Below are 23,018 nucleotides of genomic sequence, written 5' to 3'. Positions count from 1 at the left end.
GGCCCCCCTGCTTAGTGGCGTCCAGAAGACCCCAAAAGAGTCAAAGATATCAGATCCTGGATCTGAAACTCTGCTCTGTGTTTGCTAACAGGGTTTGCATTTAGGTGAGGAAAGCTTATGTGGATAAACGGAACCGTGTGTGGGAAAGCAAGCCAGTATAAAAGAGAGGCAGAGTAATTGCATGTGTACTTTGTGAGTGTGTGTGTGTGTGTGTGAGAGACGGCGGGCACTTCAAAGCTTTGATGTTGAAGCTCCTAAATGAGGGCCACCAGAGGTCCACACTAATGGGACATCATGGGGAGATTAGAGGCCAAGTGTAGCAGGCTGACAACACAGCATTATGTATGTATGTGTGACAGAGTAAGGGAGCGGGAACATGAGTTTGTGAGTGTGTGATAGCCCGTGTGTATTCTTTTTCGCAATTAAAAGTGAAAGTTTGACTCTGAATCCTCCAGAGTTTGCGGGTAATTGGACAGGAAGTGTTTAAAATTTGAAGGAATGTCAGCAGCAGGAAGAAAACGCTGCATCTCTTCTTTTACACATGATCGAAATGCATCACAGCTTTTTGTTCCTCAGTATGGTATAAATCCTTTATTAAATAATCATAACAATAATTATAATAACAATCATAAAAAGAGCATTTCTGTACAAAGACCCCTTTAAAACAACAACAACAGCAGTCCGAGCAGTGCGAAAGGGGGGAGGATTGGAGGATCCTGTCCTTTTTTTTTTCTCCTTTTCTTTTTATTTAAACGTTTGTTTGGTCCTCCCAGGCAGAAGGGGGCGCCTTGACTGTCACTGTCAGTGTCAAATTACTGTATCTGATACTGGCTCCAAAGGCAAGCTGGATCCCCGAGGCTCCAAGGCACTTTGAAGAGAGTCAGTGGGGGTCCAGAGAAAACGGGCCTCAGAGGAGAGGGACGGCTCGTATTTATGTGTGTGTGTGTGTGTGTGTGTGTGTGTGCATGGTGACGGTAAATGGGATGAAATGTTGAGTGCATGTGTACGTAATGTGGGTCTCAAATATGTAGCTCAGGCCTCTCAGCAGCATTGTTCCCTTCGTTTTTAGTGTCTCTTAGCGTCTTCATGTGTTTCTAAGCATGAGAGGGTGTGTATCCGTCGTTCTGTATACACATCTGTATATACAAGTGGAGTGTGTGTGCGCATGTGCTCTCGCCCTCTCCATCTCATGGCTTCTGAGTCCGTTCCCTTTCTGATTGGTTCAGAAACCGACCCCAAGTATGCCCACCTTGACATAAAGAAAACAAAAAAACTTCAAAATAGGCTGCAATTATCCAGTAGGTTGAGGTGGGGGGGTGGCGTGATCTGTGTTTGAGTTTGGAGGGAGGGAGTTGAGGGTGGTGGTGGGGGGGTAGTGGTAGGTCCTTTAAATCATGGCTTTTGAGGTCCGCATGTACAAAGAGAGAGAGATGATACCTCCTCCCTTGGCTTGCTGTCGCCTCGACGTTCCTTTTTCTTCAACATTTCCGTGAACAGTTTTGCTTTTTAAGGCTTGCTGTGCGTCCGGGCACACAGTCAGTCGATTGAGAAGAGCTGTTTCTGGCTGTGCGTTCGCTTTTTTTTTTTGATCCCATTTGTTTTCTTGTCCTTGCGAAAGCACAGGGAGAACATCGGCCCCGAGTGTGAGAAAGAGAGAGGCGGGGGATTTTAGTGCTCTGTCAGTCTCACTCTTTGTTTCTCTTTCTTCAGTGGTTTTCAGTCTCTGCTCTTACCAGCAATCCATAGGTTGCACCGACCAAAGATCCTTGACCTTTTACCATTAACCACAATGTAAACATGACCTTCTCTTTGACAGGAACCAGTAACAACAGTCTCCGACAACTAAATCTAACAATAACTCTCTCTGCCGTTAAAAGAATGTGTTAAAATGCCCCCCCCCAACCCACCTCTACACACATACACTTTCTTTTTACCCCCCCCCTACTTATCTGCCATCACAGACTGGCAATAGGCCAGAACGAAAACATTAAACAGAAAGAGAGTGACCGAAAGACAAGCTTGGTGGACGTCAGTGACTAAAAATACCACAGACTGTCAGGAACTAAGAGGAGAACTGAGGCTGATAGGTAGCAGAGTCTACGACGGAACAAAAAGAGCCAACGGGCCACACAAAAGGAGCTAAGATCTAGGCCACTGTGTTCACATGTGATCAAAAATGACGCTTTCTAAGCACGTTCCTAACCTACCACCTTTCCAACACAATGTGTTCTGACTCATATGTGTAGCTTACAGGATCCAGTTTCCAAACGAGACCTCTTACAAATTTATGATGCGTATAAACACTTCTCTTTTGGTGGAGCAGGAATCTGAAATTGATATGTGTAGATATTTATTTTTTGAGGCCTAACATCCCCGCAATGGAACAATCCATTCTGGGTTAGCCCCAGTCCTTTCTCTCATTGGTTCTTTCACCACAAAAACCAACACTGGACTTTTTTTTTTTTTGCCACGTCTTCCAAGCAGGAGGTCTCGTTTGAGCTAAAAAGTGGCTTTTTCTTGTTCGTCCATGTGCCTGGGGATCAGCGCCACAGAGAAAGTAAACTGACACTAAAGTGAACTGGAGGAAATGAAGAAAATAGTGAGAGGTTTTTCACAAAATGGCTGCATCTCTCGCTCTGGTTTTTTAGTCGTCCTTTCACGTTTTTTCCTCCTCACGCCTCGGTGCAGCAGCGCTGTTGGTTCAGTTTGACCTTGTGCTTGAGCCCGTCGTACAGTTCGAAGTTGTAGTTCTCCAGGGTGGTGGAGGAGCGTGACGACAGGCCGCTGTAGGAGCAGGTGCAGTACAGGAGGAGGCCGGCGCAGACCGCCCCGAGCAGGACGCCCAAGGAGCTCATGACGATGATGGTGACCAGGATGGGGTCAAGGGTGTACAACCATGAGTTGTCCTTCTCTGAGACACGGGTCACCGGAGGCTCGGACGACGGGGATGCAGTGTTCCACTCAGGCACGCGTAAAACTGTGACGGGAAAGTGGCAAAGCAGACGAGAAAATCATCAGTATGTCGTCCAAAAATAGGTTCCATGAATGTGTTGTTGCTGTTGTTGGGAGATGATATAAAAACCAAAATATATAGCAAAGACAAAGACCAAAAGAAATGTAAAGCGAAGAGAGAGACTGACTAAAAAAAGGGGTAATGACTTTGACGGTCACCAAAAAGGTGTTATCGTGAGATCTTCGTGCCTTACCTCCACCTAGCGGATCTCTGCCACTGAAAAGTCGCCCATCCCCAAATTCAGTGGGTCTCTTAACTGTCAGGGAGAAGCACAGGAAACACCATCTTTAAGCATCAAGCAAATATCACACATACTCTTTCAGATATCATAACTGCTGCCAATTCTGATCATTTTTTAGAGATTTGGGCATCCAAACACACACAAAAGTCTCGGAATAATAGAAAAATATGACTTTATTAATAGAGAAAGGTCATTATGATACATTCCTGTCAAACACACAGTCATCACATAGCATACTGATGGTATAAGACTGTTCATTCCGCGTGAATAAAGATTGCAAACATGTCATCATCAAGTAATTAACATCGGCCCATCGTTAACACCATTAAAATCATTGACACCGTTACGGTCAAGTTTAAGAGTGGTGTGTAAGATGATTAAAGAAAACAACAACAACAACAACAACAAAAAACAACAACTAATGGCAACATTTAAGTCGTGCTTGTGACAGTCTCTTTCCATTCTGTGAAACTCGCAGCACTGCCAGGTGGTGAGACGTGAAAATTGATGCGTATGTGAGTGCCTGAATTGGAAGATTACACGTGTGGCGAAACTAGTGACGGCTGCAGCACTTTAGCCGAGTGTACTTTAAATTCTTTTCACTTTTTTGCGTCTATGTGTGTGTGAGTGTGTGTGTTTGCGCTTGCCGCTCTTGGCAAGCGTGCAGGAGTGGGAGTAACTGCTTGGCAAAGGCACACGTCTGGATCTTTGATGGCCAATGGCGTTATTAATGCTGTTTCCAGGGCGACTGAATTTGGCAGCGGATTGGGCGACGGAGGTGCGGTAGATGGGAGGGAAAAGTGCTTACCGCAGCCTTAATAAATGTTATCTGTCCATTAACTAATTACAACTATTAGAGGCTTGGAGCGTAACGGTGTTGAGATGGACCAGTAAGGGTGTCCAATCCCTCCTCCCCAGGTTGATTTAAGAGCACATAGTGAGAGCGTGCCAAAAAACACGCTTTTTTTTCCCAGACTCTGGAGACAAAATTGTGGGAACAAATCGAGGTGCATTCTGCCGAGCTGTGGGCGAGGGGGTGATGGATATTTGCTGGTGGGACAGATCACGGTAACGCGGCCCGTTAAGCCACAGAGCGAAGACCTCGATTTCATTTAATCCAAGGTTATCTCGCTTCACCTCTGTGCCGACTGACGAGAGACCAATTGGTGCCAATTTGTCCATCTCAGTCTATCAGTGAGGGATTTCACAACAAAAAAGGCTTTTAGATCCCAGATATGTTAAATATTAGTAAGAGGTGTCTTATTTTATGTTAATAGCCATTCACGGCGTCGTATGGCACTAAAGGGAGAACCAACAATAGTCGCAGCTCTGCTCTGGTTTTCATAATGTCTTGGATCCCTCTCAAGGGTGCACATATACAGCAAAACACTGCACTTATGGCTTCCAGCTGGTCCGGCGGCATTGTGGGATTTGTAGGAGTATAAATCACCAAAGAAGTGATGATGGCAGACAGCTGTGTCTATTTACAACCCTAAAAACAACAAGCACATATTCCCACTGAAAACACAACAAGGCTTGGCTCAGCGTGGCTTTCATCTGGGCAGCTCAAAGACATGGTGAACAACGGGAGTGGGTGGTGTGGAGCATAAATGGGAGTGGAACAACGTGCTTTATTACGTCAGAGAATCAAGATGAAACACTAAACACTGAAGACGGCTGCATCCATCATTGACTGACGCCTTTATCAGGAGAAGACAAGACGTTCAATCAAACGAGCTAGTTATCTCCATTTGCGATGCAGGACTTAAAGTATGATGGATTTGCATTCCTTTGTTTTAAATGTGCACATGCTCTGTTGAAAAGGACAATGGGAGGATTTTATAACACCCTCACTGTTGGTACCACTCATATCACAGCTATCTCGTGTTGTTATTACAGAGATACCAAGAGCTTTATTTTCTGGGGCTTGCCAGATCATTTCTAGCACATTGAACACCTCTCAGCCTAACAGTTTTCTCCCCTCTCTCTCTCTCTCAGCACTGCAGAGCTCCTTAGGGGTCTCGGGGGTCTTGTTTTAGCCCGTGGTTTGGCAGCTCCGGCTGGCTCCCGCAGCAGAACCAGCTCGACCTCCGCCCCCCCCCTCCTCAATCCCTCTCCCCAGCCCACACATGTCTGTGTGTACGTCCATGCTGGGGTCATTTCGGGAGGACCGTTGGGGTTATGAGGAGCCAGACGGCACTCAATGGTCCGAAACAAGCCGTTCACATAAATAACTTAGTCAGACTTCAGTCCTCTCATCAGGAGCAGCATAGTGTGAAATGTCAACAACAAAACTCCTTTATGGAACAAAGAAGAAAACAGCAACCGGAGCTCCATCCGTTGGAGACAGAGAGAGAGAGAGCACAGTGTTTCTTTGCAAAAATTTTCACTTGGCAGTTTAGGACGATGTCTGTGTCTTCATCACCCTTTGCAACTGTAAACTAAATGAGGGAGGGGGGGGGGGTTCGTCGAGTGTCAATCTTGCGGCATCACGACACACACCACCACTGACATCACAAGTTGGCGTCCTGCTCTGCCAAACACAACGCAGCTAAGTGCTTCTTTTTTTTTTTTTCAGCAGAGGGTACGGTGTCGGTCCCGGCTGTCCAACCTCACTGTCAGGACTGGCTCCACCCCTGGGGCGGCCATACTGGAGGACCAGTTTGAATACTGGAAGCACTGCGAGGAGCTGTGATAGGCCACTGACAGCTGGCTCTTCTTGGTGGCCAGGTGTTGTCGGCAGCAACAGAGGGCCCTGACCAAGATGGCCACCGCCAGGAGAAGGAGGGCGCCCCCGGCGGCCATAATGTAATACCAGTGGATGGGCAAGGGAGGCACAGGAACGCCTCCCCCTGGTGGAGAGATACAGAGTAATTGGCCAGCGGGAAAAGAGAGGAGTGGCACTACATTTAAATTCTCTATTTTCTAGCCCTATTGGTCTTCATCATATGAACAGCAGGCGTGCACCTCATGTGAGCATGCACAAGCATGCCAGTTGCAAAAATTAAAATAAATCTCCAAGGCCAAAAAAAATAAAATGCATCCATTTCTCTCATGTAGCTCGGGTAGCAGTTGGACTACAAGTTTTCACACCAAGACCATCGAGAGATTTGGTTTGAAATCAATCCAATGGATGATCCGATCAGATGCAATGCAATTAATTTTTTTTCAAAAAAAAAAAAGCTCCAATGAAATGACTTGGTGTGAAACGAAAGCCAAAATAATTAGTTATAAAAAGCACCCACACACATTTGAATTAAGGAGCATCCTTTTCCTGTTTCGCACTGGCACAGGAAGTCACGAACAGCCCCCTGATAAAGTCTCAGAACCATGCAAGAATCGGTCGGACCCCACATGGGAATCCAATGTTCCAGAGCTCTCTCTCTCTCTGAGCCGACGCTGGATTGGGATTTGTTATTTAGCTGGCTCGGACTGGCAGATTTGTTTTGAGTACATAATTTATCCTGTTCTCTGTTCTTGGTTTTTCTCTTTCCTTTTTTTTTTTCTCTTGCATCAGCCTCCTGGCCAGTCCTCTCCTCCTCAAGCCAAGCTCTGTCTCCTTGGAGACTATCTCCACGGATCCTCTACACTGCCGCCCCTGGCTTGAACCCCCCATCTCAAATTCTTGGTAAGAACCAACTACCCACCTTCCAAGAAGCCGCTACTCGACTATCCAAGTCTGCTATGCAAAAACAAACCCCCAAGGACATTGACAAACTAAAAAATAAAGCCCACATGTACCGCTGAAACTTGATGTGGAGAGTTTCAAGACCGGGAGAATGTCAAATTGAACTAGGGAAAGTGAAGCAGAGCTGAATACATCCTGATTTTTGGACCGTGTCACATAATTACAGAGGGAAATGGTGCGTGCTCCTGCTACTTCACACTGCACACACTCATTAGACAGAGCTGAGTTAGGGAGAGGAGAGCGAGACACACGAGCTTGCCGCTGCTCAGTCACTCTATCTGATTGCTTTTCACTGGGGACCCTGGCGTGTATGTGTGCGGTGATATTAATGTGTGTGTTTGTGCATGTTTGTCAAGGGTTAGAGACTCCGGGCGAGTGTGTGTGTGTGTGTGTGTAGGAGTAGGAAAAGCCGAAGAAGTGCACACACATCACATTGAAACCGCCAAGCTCTTATCTTATTGGAAGACATTATGAGATGCCAAAACACTAACATCAATCTCATAGAGTCCCCCAGGATGCTCTAAATATTTTTCATGAGGCAGACAGTTATTTAAAACCCTTCAGGCTGCGTCAGGCAGCCGAGAACATGTAGCTCTTTTCAAATATCTGACTCCATGAGGTGCGCTTGATTCCGCTTGCCTTGCACCCAGAGATTACTCTTTTGAGACTAATCCTTTGTTTCCACCGAGACTGACAAAGTAAAACTAATGCACAGCAACACATTACCGAAATCTGTTTTCCAACTAGGGTTTGAGAAAATTCGCTATTTTAGTGAGGAGGTTTGTTTGGCGATGTCTACATGCTGCTGATGATGCGATGTTTTAAAAATGAATGCGCTTGAATTAATCAGGGATCTCGCAGCTGCAGCAGCCTCCGTGTTGTCGACGGACGACGTGGTTCAGGGCTGATTATTTAGTGCCACCAAGCAAAAAAACCCCCCCAGGCTAGTGCATACCAACGGGCAGGAAGCAAGACCGGAGAGGAAGTGACGTCATACCAAAAGTCAAACTCACCTGAGTTTTCAGGAGAAAACGCTGCGAAGGGTTCTGCGAGGACAGAGAAAGAGTCAGGGGGGACAAAGATGGACGGGAGGAGAAAGAAAGAGAAGGAGAGAGGGAGAGAGAGGGAAGTGTTAGATAACTTTAAATACGAGGGAAAAGTCAGCCAAATGTCACACAAATGCCAAAAGACTATCAAACTCCTCCTGAGGAAATTTAAGTTAATTCCTCAGATAACTCACATGAGTTATGGCATTTACTCGGCTCCTTTGCTCGAATGCAATTTCAAACAGTGTGCATTGTGTGAGTTGGGAATTTGAGATGTGCTGAGAGTGTGTGTGTGTGTGTGTGTTCACAAAGTTCACGCATTTCAAGTTGTTTATCTGCGGCGCCCAGTTAAACCGGGTCGGGCAGGAGGGCTTTTTTGGCTTGCTGCGAATGCACAGTGCAGAACCGTCACTATGATTGCCTGGAATGCAAACACAAAGAACTGGTGTGTGTGTTTTTTAGTGTGTGTTATGTGGCGTATGTCTATTTGTGTGTCGGACGGGGGGGGTCGGGTGAAATAAAAAGAAAGACGGAAACCGACTTGGGAGCTGGTGTCTTTTGGCGGGAACGCCAACACACTGCGAAAAACTCAACTGCGTTGGGTGATAAGCAACATCCCAGAATGCTTTGGGAGTGGCGAAGAAGGAGAGGGAAGGAGGAAAACACAGCAGCGTGGAGGCAGGAGGGGGCTGGGATGTCATCCTTACAATCTCAAGACTCTCATGACACACACACGCGCGGAAATGACTGATGAACGCAAACACAAGGAGGCCAAAAGAAGACACAAAAACACAAGTGTTAGGGACGCTTAACACACTTCTAGTTCCCCACTGTGGTCCAGCTCCAAAGCAACACTGGACGTCAGTCAGAAGTGATGACGGCAGGTTTTTGGCTCTGGACCCCCAGCTCGGTCTCTGATCTGTTTAAGACCCTCTCTAAAGCCCCTGCTCGGGCCAGATTAAGGAGGCTGTGCCGGCTGCTCGGCTCACACCAGGCACCCGGAAACTTGCTTGGGAAACAGCCTGTCTAGTAATTCCCTTTGACGGCTCGGGAAAAAGCTCTGTTTACAAATACGACAGAGGAGCGAGCGCAGGAGGGATGGAGGGAAAAGGAGAGAACCAGAAGAAGAGAAATCTAATGAAACATAGATTAGCATCGCGGGGGCCCACGGGGCGTTTATGGCCTAGTTTTCCTATTCTCCTTTTCTTTTCTTTTTTTTTTTGAGCGGAGGAATAAACGCTGTCCCTCCCTCTCTTTCCTCCTTTCATCTCTGTATTTGGTGGGGCTCTATGGAGGAGAGGCTGTCTCCGAAACTGGGATGGGAGAAGGAGGAGGAGGTGGAGGAGGCGGAGGGGGAGTTTATCACTTTGTGAGTGTCGCTGTTCAAGGACCTTAAGGCTAAAAGTGGGGGAGGTAGAAGGGAAACAGAAGAGTGATGGAGATGGAGATGGAGATGAGTCGACAGCGGATGAGAGGGAGCTGAATGTGTGTGTGTTTTTCCAATATTCTTCTGGATGCCAAAGATTTTGGCAAAAAAGAAAAAACAAAAAAATGTTTGGATGGACTGAGTGTGTGTGTGTGTGTGTGTGTGTGTGTGTGTGTGTGTGTGCGTGTGTGTGTGTCACTTACGTGTACACTCTTTCAGAGGGATGCTGGAGCTCATGTGGATGTTGTCGATCCAGATGTGTCCTCTGGTGCCGTGCACAAAGAAACCCTCCATCACGACCTACCACAGCCAAAAAAAGGGGGGAGGAGGAGGGAGGGGGGGGGCGAGAGGAAGAGGAGGATGAGGAAGAGGAAGACGGAGACAGGATGAAGGCGAGGGTGGAAGCAAATTGAGAACGGGGACAAGTGGGAGGAGGAGAACGAAGATTAAAACTTAATATGGCGCCTGTGATTTCAAAGTTGCACTCAACACTTGCAATCAAGCCCCTCCACCCTCCTCTGCGAGCGTCTTCAGCTGACTTTTTTATGAGAACACTAACTGCTTGTGATGTCTCTGACAAATGCACCGCTGTCCCCAAACAATCACACAAGCCATCAGAGACGATCTGGCTTACTTTAGCTCCTTCTGATTTCAAACCTGGCCTACGGTGACAGAGAGGTTGAAAGTGATGCTCTGATGATTGTATTTCTCAAACTCTGATAAAGACACATTTCTCTTTCTGGGGAGACACATAATAAAAGTTCTGACCCAGATACCTATTTATCAAGCAGACATACTTTAATATAGCTCACTGGTATTTGCCAGAAGTCATTTTTCATAACAATAAAGATCATTCCAATCTTTATTTCACCTAAATAAAAAAAAGGGTTTATTACTACCTGGAAGTCTTTAGGGGAGCGAGGCAGAATGGTGCGACCCTCCTTCCAGACGGGGCCCTGATCGTCTTTCAGCGTCCACAAGTCGGTCTCCTCATTGTGGGCGTCCCGCAGCAGGACCTTCAGGTGGCCCTGCGCCTCCCCTGACAGCTGGTACGAGAAGAGGAGGCAGAGGGGCCCGGTGTCGGCCGCCACCACGGGGCTCACGAGGCGGGCTCGCTGCTGCTCCCTCTTCAGGCTGGCGTCCATGTACAGATAGCTGTTGAGCTCTGGAGAGGAATGAGAGAGACAGAAGAATGAAAACAGAGAATCCACATGTGCTGCAGATCCTCTGAACTTTGGTCTGAGTTTCGCAACCTAATTAGATAAACTCATGATTTCAGAGCAACAATATGCAACTCAACTGCTTTAGTATTTTTTAACACACTAGCAGAAATGAGCGGCGCTTTGTTTTAACCTTGAGTTTGCTGGTTGCTACAGTCAAATGAAAGTGAAAAAAAAGATTTAATGGATTTTCATTTCAGCCCCGGAGGCAGTAAAAACTCAGAAATTTGACCGACCGTGTAGACTTCTGATACCCACTGTAAAGTGATGCTGCGGGAATGAGTTTGTGGGGCACATGCACAGAGTGTGTGTGTGTACAGTCGAACAATTATAACCATTAATCATCACTGTTTGCACATGTACACATGTGTTTTCACACAGTTAAAGATATCTCCATTCCACTCTCGAACAGAAAAGAAACTAATCACGAGCTGTTAACAAGGCTGCACAATAGTTTTAGCAAACAATGGGGATATGACAAATATAAACACCCACGGAAGAATAGGTCCGGCGTGAGCGTCATTCAGTGCATGGAGCGCTACCAGAACTCCAGCCAAGACCCTTGGGACCTATTTCTCTCCATTGGCTTCCAGGTAAATGACTTAAACAACGGAAAAGTCCAACAAAACGCATGCCGCTCCATTTGTTTACACCAGAGGATGTTTAGTTAGTAAATTGGATGCCGACATGAATTCCATTGTGAGAGCCTACAGTATGTATGTGTGTGTGTGTGTGTGTGTAAGTGTAATGCCCATAAATGTGTGAGAGAGTGACTCAAAGAGGCGTCTGGTGAAGGATTTCTTAAGTGGACCCTGTGGGAAAAAGTCCAGTATCAACAATCTGCAGATTAAATCACCTGCTTTATCGTGAACAACTGTGTGTGGGAGTGTGTGTGTGTGTGTCGGTGCTACTGCGTGCCTATCTGTCTTACAAGCAAGGAAAAATTCTTGTATTTTCCAGAATATATATATATATATGTGTGTATGTGTTTTAGTTTTTGTCTCCAGGTAACAACACAAGGTTTGTCTTTTAACACAACATCTGCTTTTCATCCAAAGCACCTTGCAGCGCCATCCAGTCACAGTGTATGTTTTTAGCGCAGCCACGCTCAGGCTATTGAGTGACTGGGTCCGTAACCTTTCGCTGTGTGTGGGTGTGTGTGTGCGCCTTTCCAGCAGATCCGACAAGCAGTATCTGGAGGGACAAATCTTCCTCCGACTTGACAGCTCCCCTCTGCCCGCCATACGCCCAGACTCGCCTGTGTGTGACACTTCAGACAGTGTGTGTGACAGTATGTCCCTTGGCCCATTGCAGCCTTGGAATGAGTGTGTGTGTGTGTTTTTCGTGTACATATTGTGTACGCGCCTGGAGACACCGAAACATATTTGTGACTCCGTCACCGAGGCATTTTATCACTCATCCTAACGTGGGCGCCGTAGACTTGTGTCGAAGCGAGGCGTCTTGCAGCGAACCCCCCATTGTTGCGCCTCTTGTTCGCCAGACAGCTCATAATCGAGACTGCCTCTCCGTACACAGTACAACACAGCATTATTAATCCATTTCACAGTGGTGTCCTGCAGCGAGAAGCAAACAAGGATTCAATCTATGAAGCCTAGTTAGTACGCTTTTAGTATAAAGCCAAATAATACAGTAGACAGTGGCTAATTCAACCTCTGTGCCTAATTACCGGTTTCATGGCAAAGGTAAGGGGGTGAAGAGATCATGGTTTCTGGGTCACGTGAGAAAAATGAACTCCATAGAGGATTAAACTGTGACTCGATAGCAGTGAAATAATGATCCTGCATTGGCTGGGATTTCTGACCTCTGACATGTGCAGGAAAATCAAAGGCCGGCGTGGTGTGTCAAAACGGCTGGAAATGATACACCATACATGAAAGCCACAACCTGACTAATCTAAGCAACCCTTTTCCAATGCGGGTCTGTGATGAAAGATGCCGCTTTGAAGCCCCCCCCCCCTGTCAAAGATGGGGGGGTCATGCTTCAGGAACGTTTCTGCATTTTTTTTTTTTTGCCGTGAGATCAGTTGCCCTCCTGAACATGACCCAGGTGATGTCACAAATCTGACCAAAAAGAGGGGGAGGGGACGGGACAGGGCGCCTTTAATTCTCTCCAGCTGGAGCTGGAGCTGGAGCTGAATCTTGCACGCCTCAAAACCAGTGAATTCTAAAAACAAGGTTTAGATAACAGTCTATGAAAAATAATAAATAGTTAGGTCTGGAAAAAAATCCCTCCCTAAAACCAGCAGGAGACATCTTCTCTAGCTTTTAATAACACGCCAAAAGCTGCACTTTTGATCCGTGAGTATGTATGAAGAGAAAATGAATAATTATTTCTTCAAGGAGCGTCTGAGTAGATGGAAGTCTCCACAGCGTCATGTGGGATGTGCCTGAGGTAATGGAGGGGCAGCAACGGACGTCTGGGAATAACCGCTCGTCTTTGGAATCTCCTGCTCAGAACTTAATTGGAGCTACTGGGTCTTAACCCCTTCCTGTGAGAGACGTTGCATGTTTTGACGGGCGAGGAGCTGCTGCATGTCACACGTGTCACGTGGACGCCGGCGTGTCTTTCCCCTCTCTGATTCCCTCAATCCATTTTCATCCTCATTCGCTCGGAAAAGAGCATCGCCGGCCGGCAGACAACGCCGCCGCTAAATTAGACCGGTTTCAATTTAAGGAATTATTTTAATCAAATTGAAAAAGGGAGTCAATGAAGATGCACAGGGAGAATGACTCCATTTAATTATAAAAAAAAACAAAAAAACACTGTCTTGTCTAGACCCACTGAAGTTGATAAAATAAACTAAATGCATTTGTGCTCTGTGCCCAAATGAAATTCTCCGTGCAGCTGCATACATTAAAGCCCTGCAGTTGACAGAAGCTGATACAGCCACCAAAATAAAGTTGGAGATGTCAACCTGAGCTGCTAACTGCATTGTTTTGTAAAAGCATCCAGAACTAAAAAACAACCCCTGCAGGTCACTGTCCATCAGACGGACTGAACTGAAGCAGCGCTGAGTCGTTCCGCTAAGCAGACAACAGTGGTAAGTCATGCAGAATCTTCACATGACTGATGAGGAGACTCACCGTGGCTGTGCAGGGACCAGAGGAGAGGTGCGTTGGGGTCATGCGTCCACCCACACAGGCCGTGGTCAAAGTCACACACGCTGTCTGACGGAGGCGAGGTGGCGACTGGAGGAGGTAAGAGGAAGGAAGAGCGAGAGCCAAAGGGCACAGAAGGTGAGGAATCATATCAGATAAAGAAGCATTCAAATATTAATCCAGTATTTCTTTCACTTTCGTGTAAAATGCTTGGTCTCACCTGTGGTCATAATCGGGACTGTGGTGGCTTCGGTGTCGGCAGGAAGAGTTGGCGTGGCGGTGTCAGCCGGCGTGGTGGTTTCTACAGACACAAACACAACACAACGCGGGGGGTCAAAGGTGGTTGTATGACACAACCCTCAGACATTGGATTACAGTAAAGAGGACACATTAATCAGCCGGCGTTTATTTAAGGGTAACTCGGAATGCCTCCTACGTGAGGCAGGGCCAGGAAATACAGACGTGGAAGGAAGTGATAAGGAACAAAGGCAGTGGAAGTGTCTGTATATACCTTTAATGACTCTCCAATGAGTCATGAGTCTCATTTTTGTTTTGCTTCCTTAAAAGTTAGACAAACATAAATATGAATGTGAAAATTTCACCTGACACCACCGTCTAAAACTCCCTAATTTATGTGTTATATCTTGCTTGATTAATTCAAATGGAAACCAAATAAGTTTTGTACCGGACTATTTCTTGGCCGGGACTAATCATTTTGTGAAGTGTGTACTGGTTGCCTAGCAACTGGTCCAGGGCCAAGAAATTGTCTGGCATGAAACCCAGAGGAAAAATGTTTTGAGTTTTCAAATTTTTCACCATAACTAAGTGAACAATCTCTTGTTTTAAACAGGAAACCGAAGCATTAAACTGCTATTTGGAGTCATTTCTAAACCATAATTCAGCACATAAACAGTGTCCTGCATATTAAGGGTGAATTAAAGTGCATGTCATCATTGGGAGTATGAGGTCATTGTCTGAAACTAACCCTATCTTTCGTCTGGAGATCCCACCCAGCGTGGAGAGACAGGCAGAGGCAGGCACAGATAGCCATAAGGCCTCCAGAGGACCCCGGTCATGTTGTGTCTGGGTGCTTGGGCGTCAAACATACACGCCGACTCAAATATGCACACACACACACACACATGCACACATGTTCACGTTGCTAATACACACGCAGATGCGGAGTCACACACACTAAAGCTGATGGATGGATGTGTCTAACAAACTCCCCTCGACCTTGGACGGGATGTTCACGCTCTGGGACGACTCACTGGCTGATACAGAGCACACACACACACACACACACACACACTGCCGTGTGTGTTATCCTCACTCTATAACTCATGCTTGCTCAGAAGAAGGGAGAACCAACACGATGTGAACTGTACGCTTTTCTTTCTACCCTTAACATTGATTTAAACACGAGCGTATCACGAAGAAAGACAAATAATGCACGAGAGGCGCAAATAAGCCAACGGTTTGCTCATTAAAAGGCGTCAGATGTGCGCACAAACAGACACATGTTGAGCAGGCGGCGGCTGGAATGCAAAGTGGGAGAAAGCGTTGCGTTATTAGTAGCAGATGGGTCGACCCTGATGTGTTGTGGGAGTTTACTTGGAGATTAAGGTCACGTCTCGAGCAAAAGATCCAAATTCATCATGTGAATAAACTGTGTAAACTGTCTATATAACTATTGCAAAAAGCCATAAACAACACATGTTTACACAGTGACTTGTTTTGTCACATTTCACCACGCTAGATCATTTATAATTTTTTTTTTTTAGCTCCAGATATATGACTCCGGCTTCGTTTTCTTATTTAGGAACATTAATGACCACTTAAATGGGTACGTAATGAACGTCATATTTCATACTGCTGTCCCTGACATGTCTCATTTGAGCCGATCCAAACAGCTCTGAGGCTCGGATGCCTGGTGATCTTTCTCTGTTGGAAAAGAAACCCATGCACACAAACATTCCCGAAAAAAAAGAGTCACACGGCTTCATCCCCACACTACACTCTGACTGAACGCCTGTTGCTGAGCCTCCTACTGGTCTTTCTGCATGACTACCGGCATCATTTAAACACTATGAAAGACACTACGGGGCAACAAACGCAGCGTGATACACAATTGATCCGCTTAAAGGAACTTCCTGTGGAAATGAGCACGACGGCGCCCCAGCTGGAGAAATTGCAGACATGAAAGAGCTGGCCACAGCGAGTGATGGCTTCTGACATTAACCCAGCGTTAATGTCACGTCCTTTATGCCTGTCATTAACTACCTAATGAGACTCTTATCGATGCAGGCCCACCGGGAAGGTAAGGCGAGGAAAGCGACCCTCTTCTCCCCCACCGAGTTTCAAATGCAAAACCATCTCTCGTTCCCCTCCGTATTCTATGCTCGCTTTGTGTTTGCTTTTTGCCTTTTTCTTCCAGTCCGACCTTTAAGTCCTCAAGTTAAGGTGTTAAAATAAACCCAGCTCCTGCGCATTAACCTGGACGCCGGCGCGCACGCACTCCCACATGTGGATACAACTAAACACACATAAACACAAGTCCATTAAGATTCTAACCCAGCTCCGGAGCACTCCATGCTTTCAAAGGTCAGGCCTTGTCACAGTGTAAATGTGCTGACCTTTCCAGGGTGTGACAGGAGTGTTGGGGGGGGCAATGGGAATGGGACAGACTTGCGTGGGTGTGTATGTTTATGCGAGACAGAGCGAGAACGTGTGAGGAACGTATGTGACCCGCCTACCTCGCCCCAGAGCCCTGTCCTTGATGTGTGTGAGGACTATTTCGCAGGGGAGCCCGTGTGTGCACAGGCATGCGCAGCAGAGGGCCTTGTAATGCAGGAAAAGTCCCTCCGCAGCGGAGTGTTGTCTTACATAATGTGTCTACTGCTGCAGGTGATGATGCAAGTCATCATCATGCACGGGATGAGACACCAACACTTAGAACTGGACCCGGGGGAACTGCTGGCATAGATAATGGAGATGCACACTCGTGCATATGAATACGCACACGGATAAATGCTCTTGCACGTTTGTTTTTTCTCGACACACACACACACACACACACAGACGCCAAAAACACACAGGAGGGTGGCGAGGGCCGACCCTCTCTGCACAGAAAGACATCGCTCACTCCCAGAGAAGCTGACTCAGCAATATGTCAGCGAGGAGAGAGAGAGAGAGAGAGAGAAAAATCTTCAATTATGTAGAAAGCCTTTCTGTAAATCTCTACTTGGCAGTCCTAAGCACACACACACACACACACACACACACACACACACACACACGCACTGATGAATGGGTGTGCATGCACGTACGTTCACACACACACACCCCAAAAGAGCATGCTGGGAAAGACAAGAAGCCATTGTTTGATATTCTGTTGGGTGGGGTTAAGTGCTCAGATCAAGATTTAGACACACACACACACACACACACACGCACACACACACAGAAGCTTTCCAAGAGGATGGGATGAAGACGGTGACATAAAGCGCTTATACGAACAGCTAAAATAAGCACAGGACTATTTTGAAGGAGCCGGTATGACACCTGAGCTTTACATTACAGGTGTGTATGTGCATGTGTGTGTGTGTGTGTGTGTGTGCACCAAAATGATCCTTTCCCGGAAAAAGGAAAAGATGCTATTTTGCTATTTTTCTTTCCCCCCCTTTTTTTTCTCCTTTTCAGATCAGTCTCTAAAAAATTTCCTTCCCGAGCTCATAAATGTTTCATTTTCAGAGCACGTACATTAGAAAAAAAAGAGGATGTGTGTGTGAGACAGCTGTGCGTCAACAAGGGGAAACAGGAGTCGGGACCAACAGCGGTGAGCATGGAAAAGAGGTGCGAGTGATGAGTAACAGCAGGAGGAGGAGAAGGAGGAGGAGGAGGAGGAGGAGGGGGAGGAACAGGAGAGGATGCATGGTAATGAAAAAAAAAAAAAGAACAAAAACATTTACGGACCCACGCACTGGGCCTCAGGGTGGGAAAAGAAAGAACTGCAACCATGTGTAGGAACGAGTCGAGCAAGCTTATTCTGCCTCATTGTGGTAGCTGTTGCTATATTCAAACTGCACCAAAAAAAAAATATATTCACTGAATCAGAGAAATGAAAAGAAACGACTCAAATGAAGACGGAACAGAACGAAGTCTGGGTGTAAGAGGAAGTGAATGATTTACAGGATGCCGGCAGTAGTCCGCTATTCCTGCTGAGTTTTTGGAGGCTTGTGAACAATGTGTGACCCTCGACAGCAGCTTTTTTTCTTTCTTTTTTCTTTTTGTGCTACATTTCCCCCGAAAAAACACACTCAAAATCACAACTGGAGAAAAGTGTTAATCCCTGATGACCCTGTGGTTCTTTTGTTTCCATCTACGGGGTTATTGTTAGGTCGTGTTTCTTCCCGCAGGTCACTTGTTGATCGAACACTTAATGCAGAACACATGGTTTCCTGTGTGGCACGGCATGTTTCTAGACTAGATCCCAGGTATTCGAGCAAAAGGCAACCTCACGAAGACTACGTCCATGTTTTTATACTCTTTTTATACTAAATTACAGTATTGTCTCTGACATCTCTTACATATCTGTGGCCACCAACACAGAACCGATGCTGTAAAGGCAGGTGGACCTCCCTTATGTCTCTGAATGTGCAACTCTGCCTGGACAAGTAGTAAAAGCAATAACGATGATGTGCTCTTCTTTAATATTTCATCTGCACTTCATCAGTACTTACACAAGCGCACAAACACTCACACAGGCACACATAAATCATCTCGATGAAGGCGTAGCCTCACTCGTGAGCGTGCGTGGGTGTGTGAATGTTCGGTCTGGACTGTACACATTCTGTGTGTGTGTGTGTGTGTGTGTGTGTGTGTGTACATATATGTGGATCTGTGCTTGTATGTAAGCGCCCGGCCATCCTGTTCAGGCACAGAGGGAGTGGTAAACAGTGAGAGTCCATATGTGTGCGAGCGCCGGTGAACGTGTGTGTTTCTCCAGCACTACCTCACATCTGGATAACAGACCAGGCTGGAAAAGTGAACACACCAATGCTCTCTCACTCTCTCTCTCTCTCTCTAGGGACACATTCCTTTAAAGCGAAGCCTGTCCACTCTCCGCGGATGAGCACTTGTTGTATAGGAGGATACACAGAGAAAAACTCGTGTTTTCCAGGTGAAACAATCCCCGGACACAAACTCAAAATCACAGCACAGGTTCGAGGTTTCACTGTGCTTTCACTGTCCCTTTTCCCTGCCAGCTCTGCGTGTCTCTTTTCACCTCTGGCAGACTCTAATGACTCTCATGCATATCTAATGGGAGCCTCACTTTTCTGGTGAACCACCTTCCTCAAGGTCCATTCAGTTCTGGTTAGATCACTTGAGTTCATTAGAGAGCGGGGCGAGTAATTCAGCAAGGAATGGAGCAGGCAGCAAATTATCATATAGAAAACGATTCCCACTCATATTTAAGCAACGGCACGGTGTCCTACCTGGAAGGTCACAGCCCAGTATCTCCACTCTCATCCCGATCCCTGCTGGAGACCACCTCTCTGGATAGAGCCGGACGTACTGGGCCACCGTCTCCTCGAAATGACGCAGCTCTGGAGTGTCATAGTGTGTGTTCCCCTCAAAGATCTGTCACAAATAGAAAAGTGCAATGTCATCTCCGCACAACGACACAAAAACACACAATTTCTCCATCAGTCTTCCTCCCTCACGCACCTTGGGCAGGCTGGTCTTCGTGTCCATGATGAAATTCCACTCTTTCGCGTTCAGGCTGTGCGCCACTTTGTACTTCCTGACAAACGCCCGGTTATCTGTGGTCGCCCCGCTCCCTGCGTCTCCTCCCCGTGCTCCCTGGGTGATCACTCCGCGCACCGTCTTGGGCACACCGAGGTCCACCTGTGGAGGGTACGTTTAGATAAGTGCGCGGTGATTAATGTGCTTTACGCGGAACAACATGGTGATGTTTAATTGCAGCTGTGCTTCTTGTTTTAGCTTGTTTGCCTCTGGGGGCTGGTATGGCAACATGTGGAAGCTGGAATTTCAAGGCATTACTTGCTGTGTATATAAAAACGACATGCACATTTAATATTAAATATGACACATAATATAAAATGCACTACAGGTACCAGCAGATGCATTTATTTATCTTTTATCCTGCAGCTGTAATCTGTGCAACTCTCCTGGGATCCACGCAGGCTACTCTGCTTTTAATTTTTAATATTTGTCATTAAATGTTCAGATTCATTCATGATGTATTGCATCTTGGAACACGTAAGAAGAAAACACAATCTGCAAAAGGCAGACAAATGTCAAAAATCCTCTCATACCTGAAGCCACTCCTCTCCAGCCAGGGGCTGTGCAGGCGCGGGGAACCAGCCGGATCGACTGGCCACCAGACGGGCAGTCCCTGGACTCCACACCATATCCCTGCTGGAGGAGGCGGAGATCTGGGCATCGGGGAGCAGGCCGGACAGCAGGCCCTGCAGGCTTGAACACGGGGCATCTGGAGCGGAAAAGCAGAGAGGGCGAGGGATAACTTCAACCTTCACCTCGGTGCAGGGATGATGGCGAAACCCGAACATACGTGCATGCTGTTACACACATTCCCACCTGGGAGCTGTTAAGCTTCACCACAGGATCGCACGACTGGCCACTAAGCCGCTAAGAGCGAGTGAGAGACTGAGGAGAAGAGATGTGTAGAACAGCACTATTCATGTTCGCTATGCAATTAGACTGCAATTAGTGCGATAAAAGCATACGTTAAGTTTGCTTCTGAATGGACACACAACCCTGCTTTAAAATCAATACGCTGTTGTCTCTTTATGCACTGTACAACAGCCTGTCTGCTTACTGCGCTGCACACACTCTATGTATATTCACTGGCTGGGAGAAAGTTGCACAAACATGTCAAAGCACTTGGAAATGAAACTCATTCAGATATGGATGAGCGGGTAGCATTGAAAGCAACTTGCTGAGGGAGTATGTGAGAGGGGAGGAATGAGGATTAAGGGGATAAGAAAGATATAATACGAGGAGTCTGGAGGCAGAGAAGTAGAGAGCGGAAAGAGTGGGGAAGAAAAAAAAAAGAGAGAGAGAGAGAGGCAGAGACGTGGAGCTGAGGACGACGGCTCGGGGAAGCTGGGAGGAGAGACGAGACTCCTACAGAGGCAAACAGTGGGAAGGGGAAGGATGCAGGGAGGTGGGTAAGCATGGAGGGCGGTGGGAGGCAGAGAGAGCTTGAGGAGGAGGAAGAGAGGAAGGGGAGACGGGGAGAAGATGTTAGTTGTGCTGACGGTTTAAGAGAACACAGATCAAAGTTTCATGCTGTTATGTCACTGCAAAAGCAGGAGGTGTAAATAATGGATAAAAGCACAGGAAGTGTATATAAATGTGTGTGTGTGTGTGTGTGTGTTGTGCACAATTCAAGGGCGTGCCTGCTTTTTGAGGTCATTTGCTATATTTAGAAACCCGCCTGTGTGCGGATGTACCTGCACTGTAAGAGCAAATAGTTACTTCAATAGCAGCTGTTGAGGCTGAGGCTGAATCACAGTCGTCTGATGTAAGAGCGAACAGGGAGCCATGAATGATTGATCCCTCCTTATTTCTCGACGCGGAGGAGCTCGAGGAGCAAAGAGGACACATGAAGAAAGTAACGAAAGCCGGGAGAGGGGAAAAGAGGCGGTGCTGGGAGAGCCGGAGACGAAGAGAAGAAGTGGGAGAGTGTCAAGAGAGATGAGGAATGGATGAAGTTTCCTTTAATTAGCTAGAGGCTTCCGATGTTTAGAAGATAGCAGGGTGGAAGTGGGAGAGTGAGCCTAAATACACATATATGCATGTGTGTGTTCCTGGTTTTTATAGCTGATGTTTAAAGTCTTTAAAGTTTAACTGTCCTAAAGAGTTTGTTTCATGGTTTCATTCCAAAAAAAATCAAGAAAAGATCAAAAAAAGAAGACCAAGATGGTTGGATAACTTCCTCTCTTCCTCTGCTGACTTGCTGAACTCTGAACAAAAAAAACTGTTGTTGTTTCTGTTCAATATCCGGGCAAAGTCGACTTTCTTCAGGCAAAACAAAACAACAAAAAAAGAAAGGTCGGAAAACTGTAACCCTGTGACACACGCGTGCCCACGCACCCACCTGTAATCTGGCATCCGTAGAGCTCGAAGCGCAGGGCGATGCCGTTCCTCCAGGTCTGCGGTCGAATCCGAACAAACCGAGCCAAAACCGGCTGCGGGACTCGGTTCAGAACCACCTCGGCTGGGTCTGTGTTGGCGTGGAAAATCTGGGGTAACAAAGACAAATAGAAGACAAACACAGGTTGGTTACTGTCAGAAGGAAATGTACTATTCATGTCTTATCTATCTGTTTCTCTCTCACACACACACACACACACTACCTCTTGCTTTACACACAGTGCACGGTTTCGCTTGGCTACACACACACACACACACACACACACACACACACACACAGTGGCAGGCCGGACAAAGCAGAGACAACCCAAACACGGATCCAATGTCACCATCCCAGCTGTCGATGTGTTTTGGGGTCAAAGGTTCGGCGCTAGGAGGCTGGGAAAGCCCAGCGATGGATGAGGGCTTCTCTCTCTCACACACACACACACACACACACCTCTATGCTGGTGGCCGTGGATCGCTGCGGGAAGACGTGACCTGACACAGCCAAACTTGATTGGACGTCAGTCGCAGGATGTCTGCCCAGGTGGGCAGGATGTGAGTGAAATTAACTTCCTGAGGCACCAAAAGCATCAACATTCACTTCTTCTCTATGAGCACTCCCTTCCTTCCATTTGCTATTAAGCGACAGGGAGGGGCAGCAGGGGTCGCGGGGGCAAATGTAACCGGGGTGGTCAAGTTCCTGTTTTGGGCCTGTGATGTTCAAGAGGCGTTGGATGGGGACATTGACTAAGTTTCCACCACATCCCTCCATTTTCTCCTTACATTTACTCTTCAAAACCATCAGCTGACATCTCTACACACTTCCCCCCCTCGCCCCTATTGCCTTACGTCATCTTGTTGGTGGCTACAAACTGAAACCGCAAACAGGAAACCACAGGAGCCCACACACAAACACACACACACACACAGATAAGCAAAGGAAGTGTCCTTTAACCGACTCAGTGATTGTTAAGTGTCATTCACTCTATCTGTCGTGTGGTTGACCGTGCTGGCGGATAGGAGAGCTGCCGTCGACTGACAGATCTTAACAAAACCACACGTCGCAGCTCGTGCA

At 46.9% G+C, this 23,018-nt stretch overlaps 1 protein-coding gene across 2 annotated transcripts in view; it reads right to left on the bottom strand.

Moving 5' to 3' along the window:
• Positions 1-722: 722 nt before the first annotated feature.
• nrp2a (neuropilin 2a) overlaps positions 723-23,018 on the bottom strand; it is a 57,061-nt gene continuing 34,765 nt past the window's right edge. The window contains exons 8-18 of one of the 2 annotated variants that reach the window (XM_010750227.3): positions 21,903-22,047; positions 20,095-20,270; positions 19,484-19,663; positions 19,252-19,396; positions 13,974-14,054; positions 13,739-13,843; positions 10,314-10,579; positions 9,618-9,714; positions 7,956-7,988; positions 3,207-3,269; positions 723-2,977 (exon numbers count right to left, since the gene is read on the bottom strand). In XM_010750227.3, coding sequence (XP_010748529.2) covers positions 2,673-2,977; positions 3,207-3,269; positions 7,956-7,988; positions 9,618-9,714; positions 10,314-10,579; positions 13,739-13,843; positions 13,974-14,054; positions 19,252-19,396; positions 19,484-19,663; positions 20,095-20,270; positions 21,903-22,047 — 1,596 coding nt within the window. In that variant the 3' untranslated portion in view covers positions 723-2,672. Of the gene's footprint in view, positions 2,978-3,206; positions 3,270-3,409; positions 6,107-7,955; positions 7,989-9,617; positions 9,715-10,313; positions 10,580-13,738; positions 13,844-13,973; positions 14,055-19,251; positions 19,397-19,483; positions 19,664-20,094; positions 20,271-21,902; positions 22,048-23,018 lie in introns of those variants that run through there. The other variant, XM_019272741.2, reaches the window with a different exon arrangement.

The sequence above is a fragment of the Larimichthys crocea genome, chromosome XIX (assembly GCF_000972845.2).
Source record: "Larimichthys crocea isolate SSNF chromosome XIX, L_crocea_2.0, whole genome shotgun sequence".
NCBI classification, from domain to species: Eukaryota; Metazoa; Chordata; class Actinopteri; family Sciaenidae; genus Larimichthys; species Larimichthys crocea.
This window is presented reverse-complemented; position numbering and strand designations above follow the sequence as displayed.